General features: G+C 38.4%; 2 protein-coding genes across 4 annotated transcripts in view; one reads left to right on the top strand and one right to left on the bottom strand.

Annotated features, from left to right (window-relative positions):
- Positions 1–20,272, top strand: part of LOC106092357 (myosin-G heavy chain) — a 289,973-nt gene that overhangs the window by 78,011 nt on the left and 191,690 nt on the right. The window lies entirely within an intron of this gene.
- Positions 13,334–14,124, bottom strand: LOC106092303 (uncharacterized). Its single transcript, XM_059367864.1, has 2 exons — positions 14,015–14,124; positions 13,334–13,954 (listed from the first exon to the last, which is right to left on the bottom strand). The coding sequence occupies exons 1-2, from the start codon at positions 14,075–14,077 to the stop codon at positions 13,454–13,456; spliced, it is 564 nt and encodes a 187-aa protein (XP_059223847.1). The 5' UTR covers positions 14,078–14,124; the 3' UTR covers positions 13,334–13,453.

Genomic DNA, 20,272 nt, shown 5'->3' with positions numbered 1-20,272 from the left:
TCATATGGTGTGGCGTTTTTTAACTTTAGTTAATACTGAGAGTTCAAATACTTTGCTGGGATAACTAATTGCTCGAGTTAATACTACTACCCAACTTTGTTAAAAAGAAAAATGTTTGTGTTCCTGTGGCTCGTTTTGTCCTTATCCATGTGCTATAGTGTCTTTGTTGCGTTTTCCTAAACGTGGTCTATTCATTTGAAACACTAGCCACTTGGATGAGTGACTAGCATTGGTTGTTGCATTTGCGAAGAGGGCTCAGTGTCAGAATGTTGCTTTTTTATGTAACAAACCATCATTAGAAGGTGAGTGGTGGACATGTTTTGAAGCAGTTTTTGAGGTGTCGTCACACATACACAATGCCAAAAAAGAATAACAAAAAACCACAAAAAACAGCCCCAAGTATTTCCTTAAAGACAAATGTCCTTTTGCATATGGATCCTCATGTGTTTTTGTCCTTCATGGCTTTCTTTAGATTTCTTTTGTTTTTGAAGTTTTTGTCCCAAGGCATGCTTTTGGATGACTAAATGGATGAATGGAGGATATTTTGGTGGCACGGACAGACGACAGGTGAATAGACATATAGAGAGACAGATGGATAGATGGTTGAATGTATGGCTAAATGGGTGAATGCTTGATTTGGTCATGAATAGTAAGTGAAAAGAAATCCTTTTAATGTCAAGGTCATTATTCAAAAGAGCTGGCTTGTTTATTCCTCTTCTCCTTGTTTCTTACTCGTATCTACATTCTCATATTTCATAGGTGGCAGCAGGGTGTGGAAGACAGGTCATGCCATTGAAACATTTCTGTTTGGGTGACCGTGTCACACTCGAAAAATTCCTTTGAGTGTTTGCTTTCCCTTTCACAGCCCAAGTGTTGTTGTAAGAGTACATATTTGTGGAAGGCTTTATCATCCATTAAATGGATGGCTTCAATGTTTCTACTTGTGACCTTCTTTGATGCTTCGACAAAACTAACATCAACATCAACGTTAATGATATCATATTTTCACTGGATGTTCTCCAATGGATGTTCTCCATCCAAGTACATAATTACGAGAATATTTTTTTCGTACAGAAGAAGTGTATTGCACTTCAAAGTCTCAAGAATAATGGTGGAAGTATTTAAAAAATGTCATACTCAGGCCCCATAAGAGCATAGGTAAGGTTTTGGGTGAAACTGGGAAAGTAGATTCACAATTTCTTGTAACAGGAACGAAACGAAGATGAATATACTGTCTAGTTCCTATAGTTAGAGCTAGTACTTGGCAAATGTTCGTATTCGCCACTTCAGAGAAGTTACCATAGACGTTGAAACCTGATGTTGGCTTGTGCTGGGCTGGTACTTTATATGTAGATCTTACTTCCCCTTTTCGACACATTTGCAAAATTCGCCGCTTAGCATTCAATCTTACCATGTTTCTCTCATCAGACTTCATCATTTCTTTCGATTACGAAAAATCAAAAATAGAGCATAACCAATGAATAACGCCCAACACAACTACCGTGATACAGGGTATTGAAACCAGGCATTCGGTGCGGAGCATGCCTAATTTATCACTTCATAGGGCACTGTGTGTATTAGAAGAAAATTTAAAATAAAACTAGTAAGGAAAGGCAAACGTCGGGCGGAGCCGATTATAAAATACCCTACACCTACCCTACAATTATAAATTCTGGCAATATATAAATATATATGTATATGAGAGCTATATCAAAATTTGAACCGACTTTCAAACAGATCGTTTGAAAGTTGTTGTTACTACGGCCATATAAGTGCAAATACGGCGATAAATATGTATGGGTACTACATCCAAATTCGAACCGATTTTGATGAAATCTGAAGTTATGTTAAGATCAGTAACAAAACAATCCGTGCCAAATTTTGTGCAGATCGGTCGAAATTTGTTGCTACTACGGCCATATAAGTGCAAATCGGGCAATACACATATATATATATATATATATATATATATATATATATGCAAATCTGAACCGATTTTGATGAAATCTTGCAGATATGCTAGGATCGGTGACAAAACTGTCTGTGTCAAATTTTGTGCAGATCGGTTGAAAATTTTAGCTAGTACGGTCGTTTAAGTGCAAATCGGGCGGTACATATACATAGGAGCTATATCCAAATCTGAACCGATTTTGATGAAATCTTGCTGATATGTTAGAATCAGTAACAAAACAATTCATGCCAAATTTTGTGCAGATGGATTGAAAATTGTAATTACTCCGGCCATTTAAGTGCAAATCGGATGATACATATATATGGGAGCTATATGTAAATCTGAACCGATTTTTACCAAAATCAATAGCGTTCGTCCTTGGGCCAAAAAAGTCATATGTGCAAAATTTCGTGGTGATTGGACAACAAATACGACCTGTACTTTGATTACAAGAATACGTGGACTTACAGACGGACATGGCAAAATCGAATCAGAAAGTGATTCTGTGTCGTTCGGTATACTTAGGAATGGGTCTAGCTCTTATCCTTCTTAGCGTTGCAAACAAATGCACGAACTTATAATACCCTGTACCACAGTGGTGGTGAAGGGTATAAATAGTCAATTTAAAAGTATAGTGGACCTTCGAGCCGGGCGGAGCAGAAAAATGGTGCTCGCTTCGGAACACTGATTATAACTTAGTGCATTTGTTTGTTATCGCCAGAATCAGGGTGGCGTTCGGTTAAACTTAAGTCGAACAGCAACACTGCTGTTCCTTGATGGAATGTTCATGGGCAATTTGCAATATTTGCAATTTGTATTGGTTTTGTTTGAAACACCCAGAAGGAAAAGAGATAGACTTATTGATCTATAGCTATGTCTGTCTGTCAGAATGCAAAAAAGTAACCCACTCCTTATCACTAGATGAAGTGCTTCAACCCTCCGGTTAATGGATGGTTTCTTCGTATGGTTGTAGTGGATGGCTTTACTGTAGCCAATTCTGCAAATCCAAGGATAGATTAGGTTTCAGTGACAGTCTACCAATCTCACATATCCGTCCATTGTGATACCACAGGAACAGAAGAAAGAAGATGCCTTTTAGTTCCTACCGTTCAACCATTGAGACTGTCCACCAACTTGCGAATGTTCATATCCGCTTTACGGAACTCCTTTTGCCTATCAGTGCAGGACACACAAATACAACAGATGTTCTATAGTCTCCTCTTCCTCAACATCCTCACAGCTTTTGCAAAAGTCAAAGAGGAACTTTCGATTGAAAGAAAACACCTTCGAAAAAATATAAAAGTTTTGTCTTTGGGCAAACTTTGATTTTATAAATTTTTGTCTTAAAAAATTATATGTCCTTTAATGTCATGTCCTAAAAGAAAATTTTGTGGATATTTTGTGTAAAAGGATAATCTGATCAAAGCATGGTCTTTAGACAAATTTTATTAAAAATTTAAAACTTCGCCTTTCAGATTTTGTACAGAATTTTTCCTAAAAATGGAAATCAAAAGGGTTTTATAGCTTAAGCAATAACCAGATGAACAGTCTTTTAAAAAGCTCACTTTTCGAATAGTTTGAAACCCCACTTTACGAAAAAACCGGTTTTTTTGATCACCCTATTCAAGTCTTAAACACACACAACTTGAATATGACAAATGAGGACTTAAATATAAATTTTTTGGAAGTACTTTACGAATCTGACACATAAATTAAGAATAAGATGTCCGTCTTTCCGTCTCTAAAACCGTAGGACCGATTTTGACAATAGGGGACTAAAATGAAAACTATTTTGAGTTAAAATAGATTGAAAATTTTAAATCCAAAATTGAGACTCAATCACCGACTCAAGTACCGTTGGGTCTATAAGAACAATGCGGAATTAAAATTTTTTTGAGAGCACAGTATAAGTCTAAATATAACGCAAATGGAATCACTTCCGATATATCAAAATATGGACAGACGTGACCAGCATTTAATATGGGTGTCTAAAAGAAAAATCGGGGAATAAACGCTTTATGAGCCCAAGGAGCCAAGATTGTGCGAGTATCGATAGGACAAACACAACTCATTGCCAAAATTGAAGTGAAATCGGAAGAAAAAATAACCATTCTATTAGCTTATGAAGTCTAATCTGCAGATTGGTTTCTATGGACAGATTGGCACCGAATTCAAAAACGTTTATTCTCTGAGCTCAAAAAGTCGAAATTGTAAAATTTAAGTAAAAGGTATTTGGGAATGGAGTACTTTTATTTTATTTTAATTAGCTATGACAGAACAATTGTCTCATTAGCTGAACTTTTCAAGCTCCTCTATCTTCTGCCCTCCTTTTCCAATCTCTAACAAGTAGTTTTAAGATGTCTTTCGCCACTTGATATTCCCATTGTAGTTTTGGTCGTCCCGGTTTGAGTCTTCCACAGTGTTCGCCTTCAAAAACTTCTTCGCTGGAGTTTCTTCATTCATTTTGACAACATGACTTACCCAACCCAAACGTTGTATTTTAATACGTTTATATAATACAGTTTGTGGTTCCCACGACGCCGATACTCTCCCTCATCTCAAACACTCCAAGCACAGCCTAGTCTGCTTCCATAAGTACCCATGCCTCGGAATCATATAACAACACTGGTAGCATCAGTGTCTTGTATACAAAAATTTTCGCCACTCGAGAGGTGACCTTGTTTCTAAACTGCTTGCTTTATTCAAGGTAGCATCTGTTTCTTAGTATTATTCTTCGCTTTATTTCAAAACTGGTGTCATTCGTTTCGGTTACGGCGGTGCCTAGGTAGATTAAGTTGCTGACTATCTCAAAGTAGTGGTTCCCAACTTTCTCATTTTTTTTATCTTCTCGGTTATACAACGCGTTTTGGGAGTTGATATCATCCATAACGTCGTATCTCCATATACTGCCAGACCCATTTTCACTGATTCTTTTTCGATTCTTTCAAATGCTGCAGTTACTACTTCCGGTGACCGACCTATAATATTGATGTCATCGGTATAGGCTAGTAATATGTGTTGTGTGCCATATCTATTCGCATCTGCCTCGCGTATAATCTTCTCCAGCAGGATATTAAGGAGATCGCACGATAAGCTGTCTGCTTGTCTGAAACCTCATTTGTTATTGAATGGTTCGGAGAGATTGCTTGCTATTCTTACTGAGGAACGCGTATCAGCTAGGGTCATCCTGCAGAGTCTTATTAATTTTGCAGGAATACCAAACTTAGACAATGCTTGAAATACCTTTGAACCTATAGGGTTATCGAAAGCGGCTTTGTAGTCAACAAGGAGATGGTAGGTGTTGAGTTGTCCTTCTCGGGTCTGTTCGATGATTTGGTCTATGGTGGATTTATCAGGTCTAAAACCGCATTCATAGGGCCAAATATTCTCATAGACTTTAGATTTTAATCTTTCACACTGTACGCTCGAGAGTATGCAATGGGGAGGATAATTATGCCTCCGTACACAGATAAAAATAATTTTGAAAAACAACAACTTTGGTCGAAGAAACAACTACGAAAGTTGTTAATATGCTTTCAACAATTTATTTTGAATCTCAATGACCCAAAGTACAAATTTGTTGTTGAAAGGCTGTCATTGCAAGCCAACATATAATAAAAACAACAACCATCTATTAATAAGCAAGGCAAAAAACCATTTAACCAGCCAACGCATGTGCTTTGTTTCAGGTGGTGGTGTTTTGGTTTTCTTTGTTCGGCTCGCGTTGCTTTGTCTCGTTTGTTTTACTGCTGCTCTTGGGTTTTCCCTCTGTCATTCTCTACAATAACCGTCAAAAAACAAATTTTAATAATTTTGGTGCCGCAGAGTATTGAACTAATGATCTCATGTTTGGTAGTCTTGCGCGCATTCTCTAGCCTACCGACATCATCTTCTTTATGATGAAATAACTCATTAAGTACCGCTGTACAGTAATAAGTGTGTCAATTGATTAAATAAAAAAAAAAACGTAAAAACATCTCTTAAACTTTTTTTCTAAATACGAAAATCAATTTTTTTATGCCGAATATTCTAAAATAGGTTTAATGAAAAAAAAATATTTTTTTTTTTTTTGGCAGAGTTGGGGACTCGATTCTTGGTTTGCAAGTCATGAATGGCATGGGAATTTTGTGCTCTACATGGTAGTACGCCTATTTTAACAACTGCCTCAACAAAAGAATTTGGTGAAAGTCAACAAAACGTCAATAATTTTGTCTGTCAAGTCACTTACTTACGTATTTCAACAAATAATGTCTTTGATTCAATGCTTAAATTCGGTGAGAATTTAAAGTTTCACATACATATTTGGTAGTTTGCTTTTTTCTAAGAGTTATTTTTTTCTGTGTAGCTGGCATTCTGTCTTGTCTCCTTTCTTGTATACGGGGCATAGTATGGTACCAACACCTCTCCTTCATCTGGTGCACTGCTACTGAATGCAGTGTTGCTCTGTATGCCGCATTTTTGGCTTCAGTAGCATTTTTACACTTTCGTAGCATGGATTTCTTGGGAGAAGCGACATTTTCCATGGAGTGGGCAATGGATTGCCATTGCGCCGTAATATCATCGGGAAAAATAGTACTTTCGTCATCCGTTGTGTTTGCAGCTTTTCAATATCCAGCGTCTGTACAGTGTCAGTTCGTGCGTTTCTTGCGACGCCTAAATGGGTGCGAACCTATTACTGCAACAAGGTCGTGATTCGAATCTATGTTCGCTCCTCGGAGCGATCGTACATTTAACACGCTGAATAGTGGATAGGATGGCTATGTATCCCTCGATATATCGCGAGTCGATTGCTTCAAGGTGCGACGCCCGCTTCCTGCCCTAATCTAGGAACTGACGCTGATGTTGGTCATTGGTTATTTAAAAGCGCTCACAAGCACTCAGTATTTAAGTACTCTAAATACATAGGCACTCAGTATTTCCGTATAAATTTCCAGCTTGTGTGATGGTCACAGCTATCCCGCGTCGGCCGAGATATGGATTAGGAGTCTAAAAAAAGAAATTGAGGATAAGTATCTGGCCCACATAATTTTCAAAAAATCCCCAAATGGCGTGTGGATCGCTCGAAAAATATAGGTCTAAAATGGGGATTCAAATTAGTCGGAGTTAAGTACGAATCTGGCATCCAAATTGGGGAAAGTGTCTATGCAGTGTTTCTTATCCCCTAAACCATGCGTCCAGATATTTTTATGATAAGGGCAGTATGGGATTCAAAGTTTGAGTCCAACCCTCAAATTTTGCAATAAGTGGGGCCTCTTCACTTGCACTTAAACTGACATATAAACCCTTAAAGATAATATTGGACTCAAACATGTAAAAGTGTATTAAGTTCGGCTGGGCCGAATACTATACATCCTCCCCCATAGATCGCATTTATCAAGTTCTTTGGATGGTTTCTTTCTTAGGATAATGGGAGGTCATAAAAAATAGTAATTTGTATATGCTTGAATAAAAGTTGCGCCCTCTAGAGGCTCAAAAAGTATATTCGGGAGATCGGTTTATGTGGGAGCTATATCAGGTTTTGGACCGATTTAAAACATACTCAGTACGTCTGTTGAAAGTAATAAGAAAAGCCATCGTGCAATATTAGAGCCAAACCGTATTAGAATTGCGCCCTCTAAAGGCTCAAGAAGTATATTCAGGAGATCGGTTTATATGGGAGCTATACTTACATTAATAAAAAGTAATTATGCAAAATTTCAGGTGTCTAGTTTGCTGACTGTGGAGCCGCCTACCCAAAAGAACTAAACGACGTATAGCCAGATTAGGACTATTTGAGATTCAGATGATCTATTTTTGTATGTAGAGTTTAACATTAGAGAAAATGTTCAGCGTTGATTTCCCCTTCTTGTGCTGGAAACTTTTGTGAGGTATTTAACTTTGGTAATCAGCCGTTCAAACTTCTCTACTAAGTGATGTCGCTCTGCGGCAAGCCGTTTGGACTCGGCGATAAAAATTAGGTCCCTTATCATTGAGGTTAAAATTGTATCGGACAGTACTCTTTCATACACGCAAAAATATAGCTCGTTTGACATAATGGAAATTTTCGCCAAGTCAACTTCTTTTCAGAAAAACATTGGAGATTATCTACGATAAAAGCAAATATTTTTGTGAATAATTTTCGCAATAACTTGTGACAAATATAAAGTTTTTATACCCTTCACCATAGGATGGGGGTATACTAATTTCGTCATTCTGTTTGTAACTACTCGAAATATTCGTCTGAGATCCCATAAAATATATATATTCTTGATCGTCGTGACATGTTATGTCGATTTAGCCATGTCCGTCCGTCTGTCTGTCGAAAGCACGCTAACTTTCGAAGGAGTAAAGCTAGCCGCTTGAAATTTTGCACAAGTACTTCTTATTAGTGTAGGTCGGTTGGGATTGTAAATGGGCTATATCGGTCCACGTTTTGATATAGCTGCCATATAAACCGACCTTGAGCCGTTAGAGGGCACAATACTTACCCGATTTGGCTGAAATTTTGCATGAGGTGTTTTATTGTGACTTCAATGGTATGGTTCAAATCGGTCCATAACCTGATATAAACCGATCTGGGGCCTTTACTTGAAATTTGTACAACGGCTTCTCTCATGACCTTTTACATACGTGTCAAAACTGGCATGAATCGGTTTATAGCCCTATAAACCGATCTCCCTATTTTACTTCTTCAGCCCCTAAAGTGTGCAATTCTTACTAGATTTGGCAGAAATTTTTCACAATGAACCATAACTTGTTTTTATCCTCACAATAACTTTCATTTTTGATATATAAAACATGATATTCGGGGTTTCAACTAGTTTTTCTTTATTTATAAATACTTTTAACGTCAATCGTTTAAAATTAATTGTGCATATTGAAAAGGATGCCACGTTAAATTAAATGTTGTAAAATGATTCAAAATCAACGAATTGTAATCAGATCTCAGTTGGTAATACTCTTTCAGAGTATATTTGGATTTATTTCGATGTTATGATATACTAATATATAAGAAGCCTTCAAATTTTTGCACAACTTTATTATGGCTTTGTATTATGATTTGCTGTTTTTTCTATGCTATAAATAAAACAAAAAAAAGTTTGTTTCTGCACATTTAAATACCTACTTTGTGATGGATATTTCTTTATCACCTAAATGTTACCAAATAATTATGTGCTTTAGAATTTATTGTTGTGTTTTCTTGTACCTGGCAGCCATTTGTGTATTGCATTAATGATTTTTGTCATTGGACATACCAGCATTTTTGTACCGAAACTTTAATAACTGTCACTTTCCGAGTTTACCATCCGCGCTCGTTCGAACTGCTTTATATACTGGCTGCTCTTTGCTCTGTCAAAACATAAAAGGAAAAAATGTTGTGTGTGAGAATGTGTCTATACCAGTGACGAACACACAATTGCAATTATTTGCAGACCTATGGGACTGCTTGAGATTATTTTCTTGTGTATGTACAAAGTAATGTGCAATAGAGTGAGTATTTTGCCAACCACTGGTCTATACACTCAAATACTTACCCTTTCTCTCTACAAGATACAAGAGAATAATTATTGGAAGGAATTAAAGGAAGGTTCTTTCACCATAGACGAAGATGCTAAAGGCTTTACAATAAAGAAAGTAAGTTACGGGAATAGGCGTAGAATGGACTGCAAAGACCCAATAGCTGCGGTGGTGGTATCAGGACGTAGCATGTTGTCTGCTACTAATAAAAACTTGACTGGTGGAGCGGCTGCTCCAGGTTCCACTAGCCGACAGACGACTGGTCAGCATGGGCTTTTGACGAAGACCATTAGTTCGAGTCTTAAGGACAAGGCCGAACCTATTCTTTTTTCGCATTCCTATAATTTGCCTAGGCCATCGGCCTTCCCCGACAAACCAACACGCTCTTTAAGTGGTTGTGAATAAAAGAAGACACGTCGCTTTCAGGCTTATTGAGAGGCTTGGTGTGAATGATCATAAGACTCTCACTTATAAGGAGAGAGACTCTCTAGATTGGGCTCGGGGATTCGCTACACAGGATACCCCAATGACAACATGTCTAGATTCGGAAACTGTTCTGCAGTCGGCCAAAAGGCTGCGGTCACCTGGAGCGCATCCCATGCCTAAAAGGACTAGGGCGAACAATAGGGTAACAAGAGTACGGGGAATGGGAGACACAGAGCCTATATTCTTGAAAAGATTTAGTAGTAGCCAGCCTTGAAATAAATAAGTCTCATTACTGGCTGGATTCCCTATATATGGCACACGATTCAGATATGCCGCCTTCAGACTTTACGTTGCTGGCTGAAACCGCTTCCGTAGGGAAGAACAGCCTCATTGTAGGAAGTGATGGTAAAGCACATAACCAGATATGGGGAAGTTCGGATGTCAACGAGAGGGGTGAGCTGCTCATCGAATTTATTATAAGTTGCAATCTGGCGATTTGTAATGAAGGGGATAAACCAGGAATAGGAAGGAGGTACTAGATATTACCTTTGTATCGAAAGATATAAGTGCAAGAGTATACGACAGCTTCTCTGATCATCGTTATATTAGTTTCAGCTTAGTTTAGCCGTGGTCCCTCGGCTAAACAGAAGAAAGGCTGATTGGTATAAATTTCGGCACAAATTCTGCACGTCTATCCCTTCTAGACTAGAAAAGGAAGTGGAAACTGCGGAGGATTTTGACAAAATGGTCAAGCGGATCACGAAGGCCCTGAATGACTCGCTTGTGTCAGCATGCCCTAGTGCCAAGCCAAACAGCGACCGCCATGGTGGACCCCAGAGCTTGTTGGTCTAAGGAAGGACTGCAGAAAACTCTTCAATAAAGCGAAAGCCACAAGAGCACCATACGATTGCGACATCTATAAGGCTGATCTAAGAAAATATAAGGGCGAGCTGAGAAAGGCGCAGAACAAATCCTGGGTACAATTCTGCAGCTCCGTTGAGAGGAGGGTAAGGAAGATTCTGTCCTCGAGACCTATTACGGTGGGGTATATTCAGAAGACAGAGAATGTATGGACAAAGTCTAGTGAGGAAACACTAGAACTACTCGTTGATACACATTTCCCGGGAAATTCTCCAACGGACAACGTGGCGCCAGAAGGGGTTGTTACTGATATGCATTCGTCGAAGGCCATTAAGGAAATTGTGTCTAAGCCGAAAACCCTTTGGGCGATAAGAAGTTTCGACTCCTTTAAGTCGTCAGGCCCTGATGATGTATCACTGGTTGAATTACAAGCTGTGTTTGATAGACTGGTTCCCTGGCTTAGGGAGACATACTCTGCTTGTATCAGAATGTTTCAATAATGTAAAACCGAGTTCAATCATGAAGGAGTTGGAGTTCCTATGCATCAACTATTCCTGAAGAAAGCTTTTTAATAACTTACTTACTAAAAGATGCATTACGGCAGGCTTGGGATCTGTGTATCTAAAAAGATGGGATAGTAGAGTAACACCTCAAGGAGGTGTACTGTCTCATCTACTTGGGAACATAGCCATTAACAATAATTTATTGTCCCTGGAAGAAAAATGTGTAAATGTGGTCGCGTATGCTGATGACGTGGCAATTGCGATTAGGTGAAAGTTTCCCAGCATTCTAAAAGATATACTTCGGGAAGATCTACGTGCAACAGCGAAGTGGGCTATAGAAAGTGGTCTAGGTATAAATCTGTTGAAGACGGAAGTAGTTCTTTTAAGTAGGAGATACAAGTTGCCTACAGTGGAACCCGTCTCATTGGGTGGAGAGAATGTTCCATTTACTGAAGGCGTGAAATACCTGGTTGTTTTGCTGGACAGGAAACATAAAATCCAACATTTTGGAAAGGGCAAGAAAGGTAACTCTTGACCTATACAACTGCAAGAGGGCCATTGGCAAAAGTTGGGGGGTTTAGATTGCGTGTCATCATACACCTATAATGCTGTATAGTGTTGTGGTCTGGTGGACGGCGCTTCAAAAGTCCACCTACTGCTCAATATTTAACCGGATCCAAAGTATGGCTTGTTTGTGCATCATAGCCACACTGAGGACGACACCATCGGATGCACTGAATTTAATGCTTCATCTTATGCCTCTGGACATTGTGGCTAGACAAATTGCAGCGAGCACTGCTGTGCGGTTAAGGGAGCTTTCTCATTGGTCAAGTGGAGGGTACGGACAACGAGATGGCTGAACAGTTTAAAATTCACCTGTTCTGGGTGCCGGGCCACAGAGATATCCCGGGGAATTGTAAAGCGGATGAACTTGCGAGACTAGGAACTACTTTACACACTCCAGGGAAACTGGAATTTGTGGCTGTGCCTTTAGCGACATGTTAGCTAAGTTTTCAGGACCAGGCCCGAAGGACAACGAATGATAGATGGTCACGAAGAGGGGGCTTTGGCTCCAAATCTATGTGGTCTAATCTAGACTTGAAGAGGTCTACCGCTTTACTGTCACTGGCTAGAACAGACGTCTCAGTCATTGTGTCCGTCATGACAGGTCGCTGTCTAATCAGAAATCATGCTTACGGTCTGAAGGTTGCCAGCAACGACTTTTGCAGAAGTTGTGAGGAAAACGAAGAAGAAGATAGTATAGAACACCTTCTGTGTGTGTATCCCGCACTAGCAGTCAGAAGGAGATCCACGTTGGGTTCTCATTTCTTTGAGAACTTGTTTGATTTAGCCGATGTGAACATTCGGCAAGTTATTAGGCTTTTTAAAGCGATCTGGGTGGTTCAACGGTAGGAACTAGAAGACATCTTACTATTTCTGTTCCTGGGTATCCCAATGGCGAAAACTTCTAAGCGAGTCTGATGGCAGACTGCAACTTAAACCTAACCTAACCTACAATACAAGCAGCACTTCGTGATAAAAGTATTTTGTTTAAAATTGTCTAAACTTTTTATGTTTTATGTTTATATATTGGGGTCATATTTGTTTAAAGACCGATTCGATTTATACTCGGCCTGGATATTGGAAGTCAGAAGTCAAGTCTTTGTTCCAAATTTTAGCCAAATCGGATGAAAATTGAGGCTTCAGAATTGAGGGGCTCCAGAATTAAAATCGGGGTTTATATGGGGGGTATATGCAAATCTGAACCGATATGGGCCATTTGCAATCCCCAACGACCTACATCAATAAGAAGTATCTGTGCAAAATCTCAAGCGACTAACTTTACGCGTTCGACCGCTATCGTGATTTCGATGGACGGACGGACATGGCTAGATAGACTCAGAATGTCGCAGATCTATATTTGAGGTGTTACATCAGGCTTTCATATTGGACGTCTTTCATTTGCAATTTGTCTATTAGAATCTGATTGTAATAGAATTTGGCGTTAAAATCTCCATTGGTAAAAAATTGCTTTATGAATCAAATTTTAGCACCTGTTTTCTTTTGGGAAGAAGGAAAAATAAAAATGGACAAATTCCTGCTCCAAAGAATATTAAAAAATATTTATTGCATACTTGCCGCGGCTTTAAAACTACATGAAAAAAATGTCATTGCCAACAACGTTTCTATGCGTGACGGCGAAAATGTTGGGACACTAGTATCTAGGAGGTTCCACTAGGAATGTCACATTTAAATTGAAGTTAACATTTCCATGGAACATAAATGCAACGGTGTAAAGTTCATTTTTTAAATGATTTGGCCACTTTTCGGTGGAAAATCTGCACTTTGTGCATTCGATATAACGTTTCGTCAAAGGCGATTCAAACGTTTCGTATTGCGGAACATTGGTGCAGCAGTTTTGGGCGTCATCGTAAACGTATTGTTTGAAGGCCTTATTTAAAAAGGACGTAAGCGTTTGGTTCCTTATTTCGAAGGCTGCCACAGCATTTTGGTATTTATTCCTGTTATAGCTTCTGTAAATTTTAGCGTGCATTAAGACCTGGTCAGTATCGATGTCCTGCTTAATATCAAAATATCCACTGATTCCGTGGTATCCTCGAGCTATTCGATCAATTGATAACTTAATATCTATCACATCGGGGGAGCCGACTTCCACGTTCACCATATCAGGGTCAGCATCGTATTGCTCAGCAGACTAAGGAGAAAAATGTCTTAGAGCATGTCAATTCCAATAGCGATTCGGCTCTACACTTACCCAAGTCTGAGGAATTCTAGCAACGGCTTGTATTAGAAGTATAACTGCGACGAGGTATTTCATGATTGAAATTAAGGTGGAATCTTAGTTGACAAAACCATACAATTGAGTTTAAATATAACTTTGAAAAAAATTTATAAACTAGGAAACGTTTAGAAACCTACCATTAACAAACCGTCATATTTAGCTCAGTTGGCTCTAATTGCTTTGTTTGGTAAGAATTAGTTCCGGTTATTAAAAAAATGCGATTGCAAAATGGGCGTTACAACAAAGTGGGTTCCCATACACACAACCTTCATTATACCCACCACCATAGGATAGGGGTATACTAGTCTAGTCATTCCGTTTGTACACCTCGAAATATTCGTCTAAAACCCCACAGAGTATATAAATTATATATGTCGAACGGGTAAAGCTAGCCGCTTGAAATTTTGCACAGACACTTAATATTGATGTAGGTCGTTGGGGATGGCAAATGGGCCATATCGGTTCAGATTTAGATATAGTTGCCATAGAAACCGATCTACCGATTTGATTTCTTGAGTCCCTGAAAGCCGCAATTTTCACCTGATTTGGTTGAAATTAAGCATATAGTGATTTTTTAAGACTTCCAACAACTGTGCTTAGTATGGTCCGAATCGGTCTATAACCTGATAAAGCTCCCATATAAACCGATCCCCCAATTTGACTTCTTCAGCCCTTACAAGCCGCAATTTTTGTCCAAGAAGCTTTAATTTTTGTTGGTTTGTCAGAAGTCTGTTATGTAGAATAAAATTATGCCCTTGTATGTATGTATTTGTATAATTTTTTAGCAGAATCCATGGTGATGGGTTCCCAAGATTCGGCCCGGTCGAACTTAACACGCTTTTGTTTTAATTTTATTTGTTTTTTTATACCCACCACCATAGGATAGTAGTTTCATTTGTAACACATAAAAATATCAATTTGCGACCCTACAAAGTATATATATATATTAGGGTGGTGACTTTTGATTTTTTTTTTCTCAAAAATCATTTCTTGAATGAATGAACTGTGGCCTATTAATATCTAAAAAGAAATTGTTCCATTTAAATATTGAAAAAAGTCGCGCACAAACAGATTTAAAATGAAATTTTTGTGAAATTGTTTAACTCATTTTATGCGTGAGTTTTTTTTTTATCGAATCACCGCATATTTAACATTTTTTTAAATCTTAAATAAAATCGCTTCTAAGTTGATTCGTATCTGGTACTGTGTCGTCCCAATATTAGAGCCGGTGTCTGCTAGCCGAGAAAGCCGGGCAATGACTTAGGAAATGCTTCAACGTCTTATCATCCTCCTCACATGCTATCACTTGCAGCACCTATTTTACTTAAGTGAGCTCGTATTCCTATGTGTCACGTTATAATACCGAAAGCTAAACTAACCTCTTTCTTACTTCCTTTCAATAATAGCCTCGTCTATTCACTATTCGGATCTCCACATAGAATTTTCGTCGCCCTATCGCCGTATCGCCATTCCTCAGCGTTCGTCGCTAACGCCCTTACCTTAAGTTTATTGGTGGCAGTCCTCTAGCCTTTACTGCCAAAAAGTCTGCTTCAACGATGGTGTTAATCTAAGGTGTCAATCTAATCTCCTTCTTACACTCCAAGACCGGTCCTGATCTTACCGTCCTGGTAGTAATTGCCCTGATGGTCAGTTTACTGTCCGTTAAGATGTTCACACTTGACGTCGTACCGTTAACATTACACCATCTCATGCATTCCGTGATCGCCCGGATCCCCACCTGCTGGACCGTATTATGATCAGGCAGTCTAAAACAAATCTGAGTCCCTGGGTTCTCAATTTAGACCCCAAGACCACTTTGTACTCTAGCTTTGACCCATATGTGTAGCATGAATTTCCAGATTGCAATAACAGATATTCGTCAATACAAGACTGTGCCACTGGCAGTTTAATAGGGAGATCGGCCTATAAGACAACACTTAGAACGTGTTTGAAATATGTAAATGTTGAGAGGTTCGCTGCAGCTCCATGTTCGAAATTGTATAAAAAGCCGACACACAGTGGGAGAAAATTGAAAAAAAAACTAGTAAAAAATATGCTGTGTAAGAACGGTTAGAGATATCTCTTGGAAATTTGAAACAGTAAGTGCTGAGGTGTTAACGATACCCAAATATAATAAATAAATTCTGCCCAAATTTTTTTTTACAAAAATACCCAAAATACCACTTTGGAGCAAAAATGGTTTCAAAATCGAAATTTTTTAGTAAATTTGCTGTGGAGGCTGCAAATGTTATTAGGTGCAAACACTTTTTGAATGGGCTTAGGGACATATGGTGTAAAACAAACATGTGCCCAATTGGGGGATTTGGGCTTTGAAAATTTTGAACTCGAGTGGTTTCTCCATTTTTTTCTCCATTTTGAACCACACTCGGCGCAGTTGTTGGAGGTGATACCAAAACACCACATGCCAAATTTCAATCAAATCGGACGAGAATTGAGCCCTCTAGAGGCTCAAGAAGTCAAGACCCCAAATTGGTTTATATGGCAGCTATATCAAAATATGAACCGATTTGAACCATACTTACTTGGAAAGGACAAAAAAGCAACTCTTGCCCTATACGTCTGCAAGAGAGCTATAGGCAAAAGTTGGGGTTTAAACCGTGTTTCATGCAGTTGGTGCATACTTCAGTTGTCAGACCTAAAAAACTATATAGTGTTTTGGTCTGGTGGACGTCGCTTCAAAACTACACCTACTGTTCAATACTCAGCCGGATCCAAAGGACGGCTTGTTTGTGCCTAACACCATCTGATGCACTGAATAAAATGCTACATCTGATGCCCTTGGACATCGTGGCCAGACAAATTACTGCGACATTTATATAATGCCCCATATCCCAGGTAGTGTGGATTACATATTGCCTGAGTCGGTTTTTGATAAGAAGTACTGTACCACTATTCCTGATAGTTCCCATTGGCACTAGAATATATCTGGTTATAAAAGTTACATAGACTTCTATATGGATGGTTCCAAATAAGATGAATAGATGGGCTTTGGGGTGTACCCTAAAGAACTTGGACTGGTCATATCGAGAAGGTTACCCGACAACTGCAGTGTGTATCAAGCGGAGATCCATGCAATTATGGATGTAATGGAATGGACAAGATATAATGTTATACCGACGATTGGCATAAATATTTTCTTAGAGAGCCAGGCAACCGTTAAATTCCTGGATAATGTATTTCTAATGTAATTCTGAAAAACCGCCCTGGACTGTCGAAGATCGCTCAATGAGATGGCTGAACAGTTTAAAAATTCACCTGTTCTGGGTGCCGGGCCACAGAGACATCCCAGGGAATTGTAGAGCTGTGGCCTGGTCTGGTCTAGACTTGAAGAGGTCTACCGCTTTACTGCCACTGGCTAGACATGGTCATGACAGGTCACTGTCTAAACCGAACCCAACCTAATCTTGAATCAATCGTCTTTAATTTTTTCTCTTGCAAAACGATATAGAGAAAACTGTTTATATTTTTGGGCCTAAAAATATTAAATTGAAGAGTCTTGATGACCTTACTTATTACAACCACAATCGTCGAAAGGAAAACAGTCGTTTTAGTCGTTTTCATAGTCAATAGGACATTGAAATGTTGGGGGGAGCCATTCCTTTCGTTTTTGGGAATTTCTGAGCTCTATTTAAGTCATTTAACGCAGCAACATATAAGGGACTCTACAGAAGGACTATTTCAAGTCGGAAGAATAGTCTTAAAAAAAAAATTCTTTGAGAGGCAACAACTATCCCGGTTGAGCGTAAAAGCGGATTTTCTATGGAGGTTACAGGATTTTATAGGATAAACTTCTATTTAGAATACTATAGTAATAATATTTTACTTTAACTTTCTTGTATAAACTAATTTGAATTAGGATATTCTATTCAAATGACCCTAGTATTTTACTTGGATTATTGACTTTGTTTCGATTTTGTTGTATTATCCTTAGTTATTTTTAGGGGACACATTTTTAATATTTTTTTTTGAAATTACACAAGTTTTAAAATATAACGATATACCTTATTACCACTTTCTACTTCAATTTTCGGAAAATAATTAAGAGTAGTGTATTAATTGAGTATGTGTTATTCAAGTGAGTGTCAGTGTACATTAAAGGAAGAATTGATATGAATACTTGGAATCAAGAAGTATTGCTGAGCCGATCGGTGTTTTAATTCCCTGGTTTTAATTCCTTCGACTATAGGATTGGGCTATACTAATCTAGGCATTTAGTTTGTAACACCATTAAATATTGAGCTGCGATCCCATAAAGCACATATACTTTTGATAGTCTTTACATTCTGAGTCGATGTAGCCATGCCCGTCTGTGCGTCCGTCTGTGAAAATCACGATGGAGGCCGAACGGGTGAAACTAGCTACTTAAATTTTCTGCACATATTTGTATAACATATGTATAAAGTTCGGTTCAGACTTGGATATAGCCCCTATATAAACCGAATTATAGACATGGCTATTTGCGCCGCTAAAGGACGCAATTCCTAACCGAGTGGCTTAAATTATGCAAATTGACTTTTTCTATGACCATAAGCATGGGAAGACCTCTGGGGAAGGGGTTTTGTTCCCCCAGAAAGCTGGGATAGGATCGCTTATGTCTATGACCTCCAACATTCATGCCAAGTATGGTCAGAACCGTTCTATAATCTGATATATATTCCATATTAACCGATCTCTCGAATGTACTTCTTGAGCCCTTAGACTGCTAAATTCTCACCCGATTTAGCTGATGCTAAACCACTACCAAACCGAGTAAGACTTCAAACATTCGTTCCAAGTATGGTCTGAATCGGTCCCATATCAACCGATCTCCCCAAATATGTTTCTTGAGCCCTGAAACAGCAAAATTCTCGCCCAATTTGGCTGAAATTTTGCAATTCTACCTACTTCTCGATTTGACTCCTTGAGCTACTACGGAAAAAAATTCTTATTTATATATTTCCCATCTGCTTTTTAAGATAAATCATCAAAAAAAACTTGACAAAGGAGATCCATGGTGGAGGGTATATAAGATTCGGCCCGGCCAAACTCAGCAGGAGATGCTCTAGGTTGTAATAATAGGACCATAGCAGTGGATTAGACTGTAGTATGGAAATTTGGGAATGGTAGTTGTACTTAAGGTTAGATAAGGTTAGGTTAGGTTATAAGTGAAAGCCTGATATCAGACTCAATAAGATTATTTTGTACAATACATTGTAATAGCTCAGCAGCGACAGAGCAAAACCTCAGGTGGGAATCAAGCCGTCAACCGTCGGTAATCCGAACTCTGCAGGCCGGGAACATAAGTTCATTATATTATTTTCAAATAGTTGCTTTTTATTGTAGTTTGTTTAAAAATAAAGTTACTCGTGCTTGGGTACTAGCGGAGTAGTGTGATTGTGTTATATTTGCTTGGAAAATCACAACCGGCTATTGTTGGCGAACACCAACATCTCAAAATTTACAAAATGTTTGTGTATCGGACATAAATCGTTATAACGATACTGGAGCATTTCCAACGCGATTATGGTGGTAAAAAAACTGCGACAACACCTGAATTGGTTCGGCAAGTTAAGGCTTCTATTAATATTGAATATATATTGAAAAACTTATTTCAAAGTAAAACCTTACAAGTTCAAAACGACGCACTATCTTATGCCAAAGCACAAAAAGTTATACCAAAAAGAGCAAAGGAGTTACAATTTTGATGAATTTTAGTGAAAACGAGGAAAAAATATTTTCAAATTTATTTGCTCTAAATAAATTAATGTGTTATGTTATTTGCAAATTGCTATGTTTGCACACTCAACGAATAAGTTTTACTACCGAAGCTAACAAAAGTAATTATAGTCAACTGAACGGATGGTAATATTCAGAATAAATTTCCAAACGTGCACATTTTTTAAATAAGTGTGCGAAAAACATGCACCTAAACACCGTCCATTCACCACCACCAATTGGTGAATATTTTCAAAATTATTACAAAGTATGTCATTGACGTTTTACTTTCAATGCAAACACTTTTTGTACTGCTAAGTTAGAAGGGCCTAGTATGCGGAATCTCATTTTGAATAGTATTGTTTTTATACCCACCTTCATAGGATTTTGGGGTATGGTTGAAGTTTGTATACTTTTTTCGCCTCGTAACGCCTCGAAATATTGATCTGCGAAAATCTAATGTTCGGTACCAAATATATAGAATGCAAAAACTGCGAAATTTCCACCGCTAACGGG

This window comes from Stomoxys calcitrans, chromosome 4 (assembly GCF_963082655.1).
Source record: "Stomoxys calcitrans chromosome 4, idStoCalc2.1, whole genome shotgun sequence".
NCBI lineage: Eukaryota > Metazoa > Arthropoda > Insecta > Diptera > Muscidae > Stomoxys > Stomoxys calcitrans.
Note: the sequence above shows the minus strand (reverse complement) of the source record. Positions and strands in the feature narration are given on the sequence as shown.

Excerpts from the sequence above, each read along its gene's own strand:
- LOC106092303 (XM_059367864.1), bottom strand. The coding sequence starts at position 14,077 with ATGAAATACCTCGTCGCAGTTATACTTCTAATACAAGCCGTTGCTAGA. Across the intron at positions 13,955-14,014 it reads CTAGAATTCCTCAGACTTGG|TCTGCTGAGCAATACGATGC; the intron begins GTAAGTGTAGAG and ends TTTTCTCCTTAG.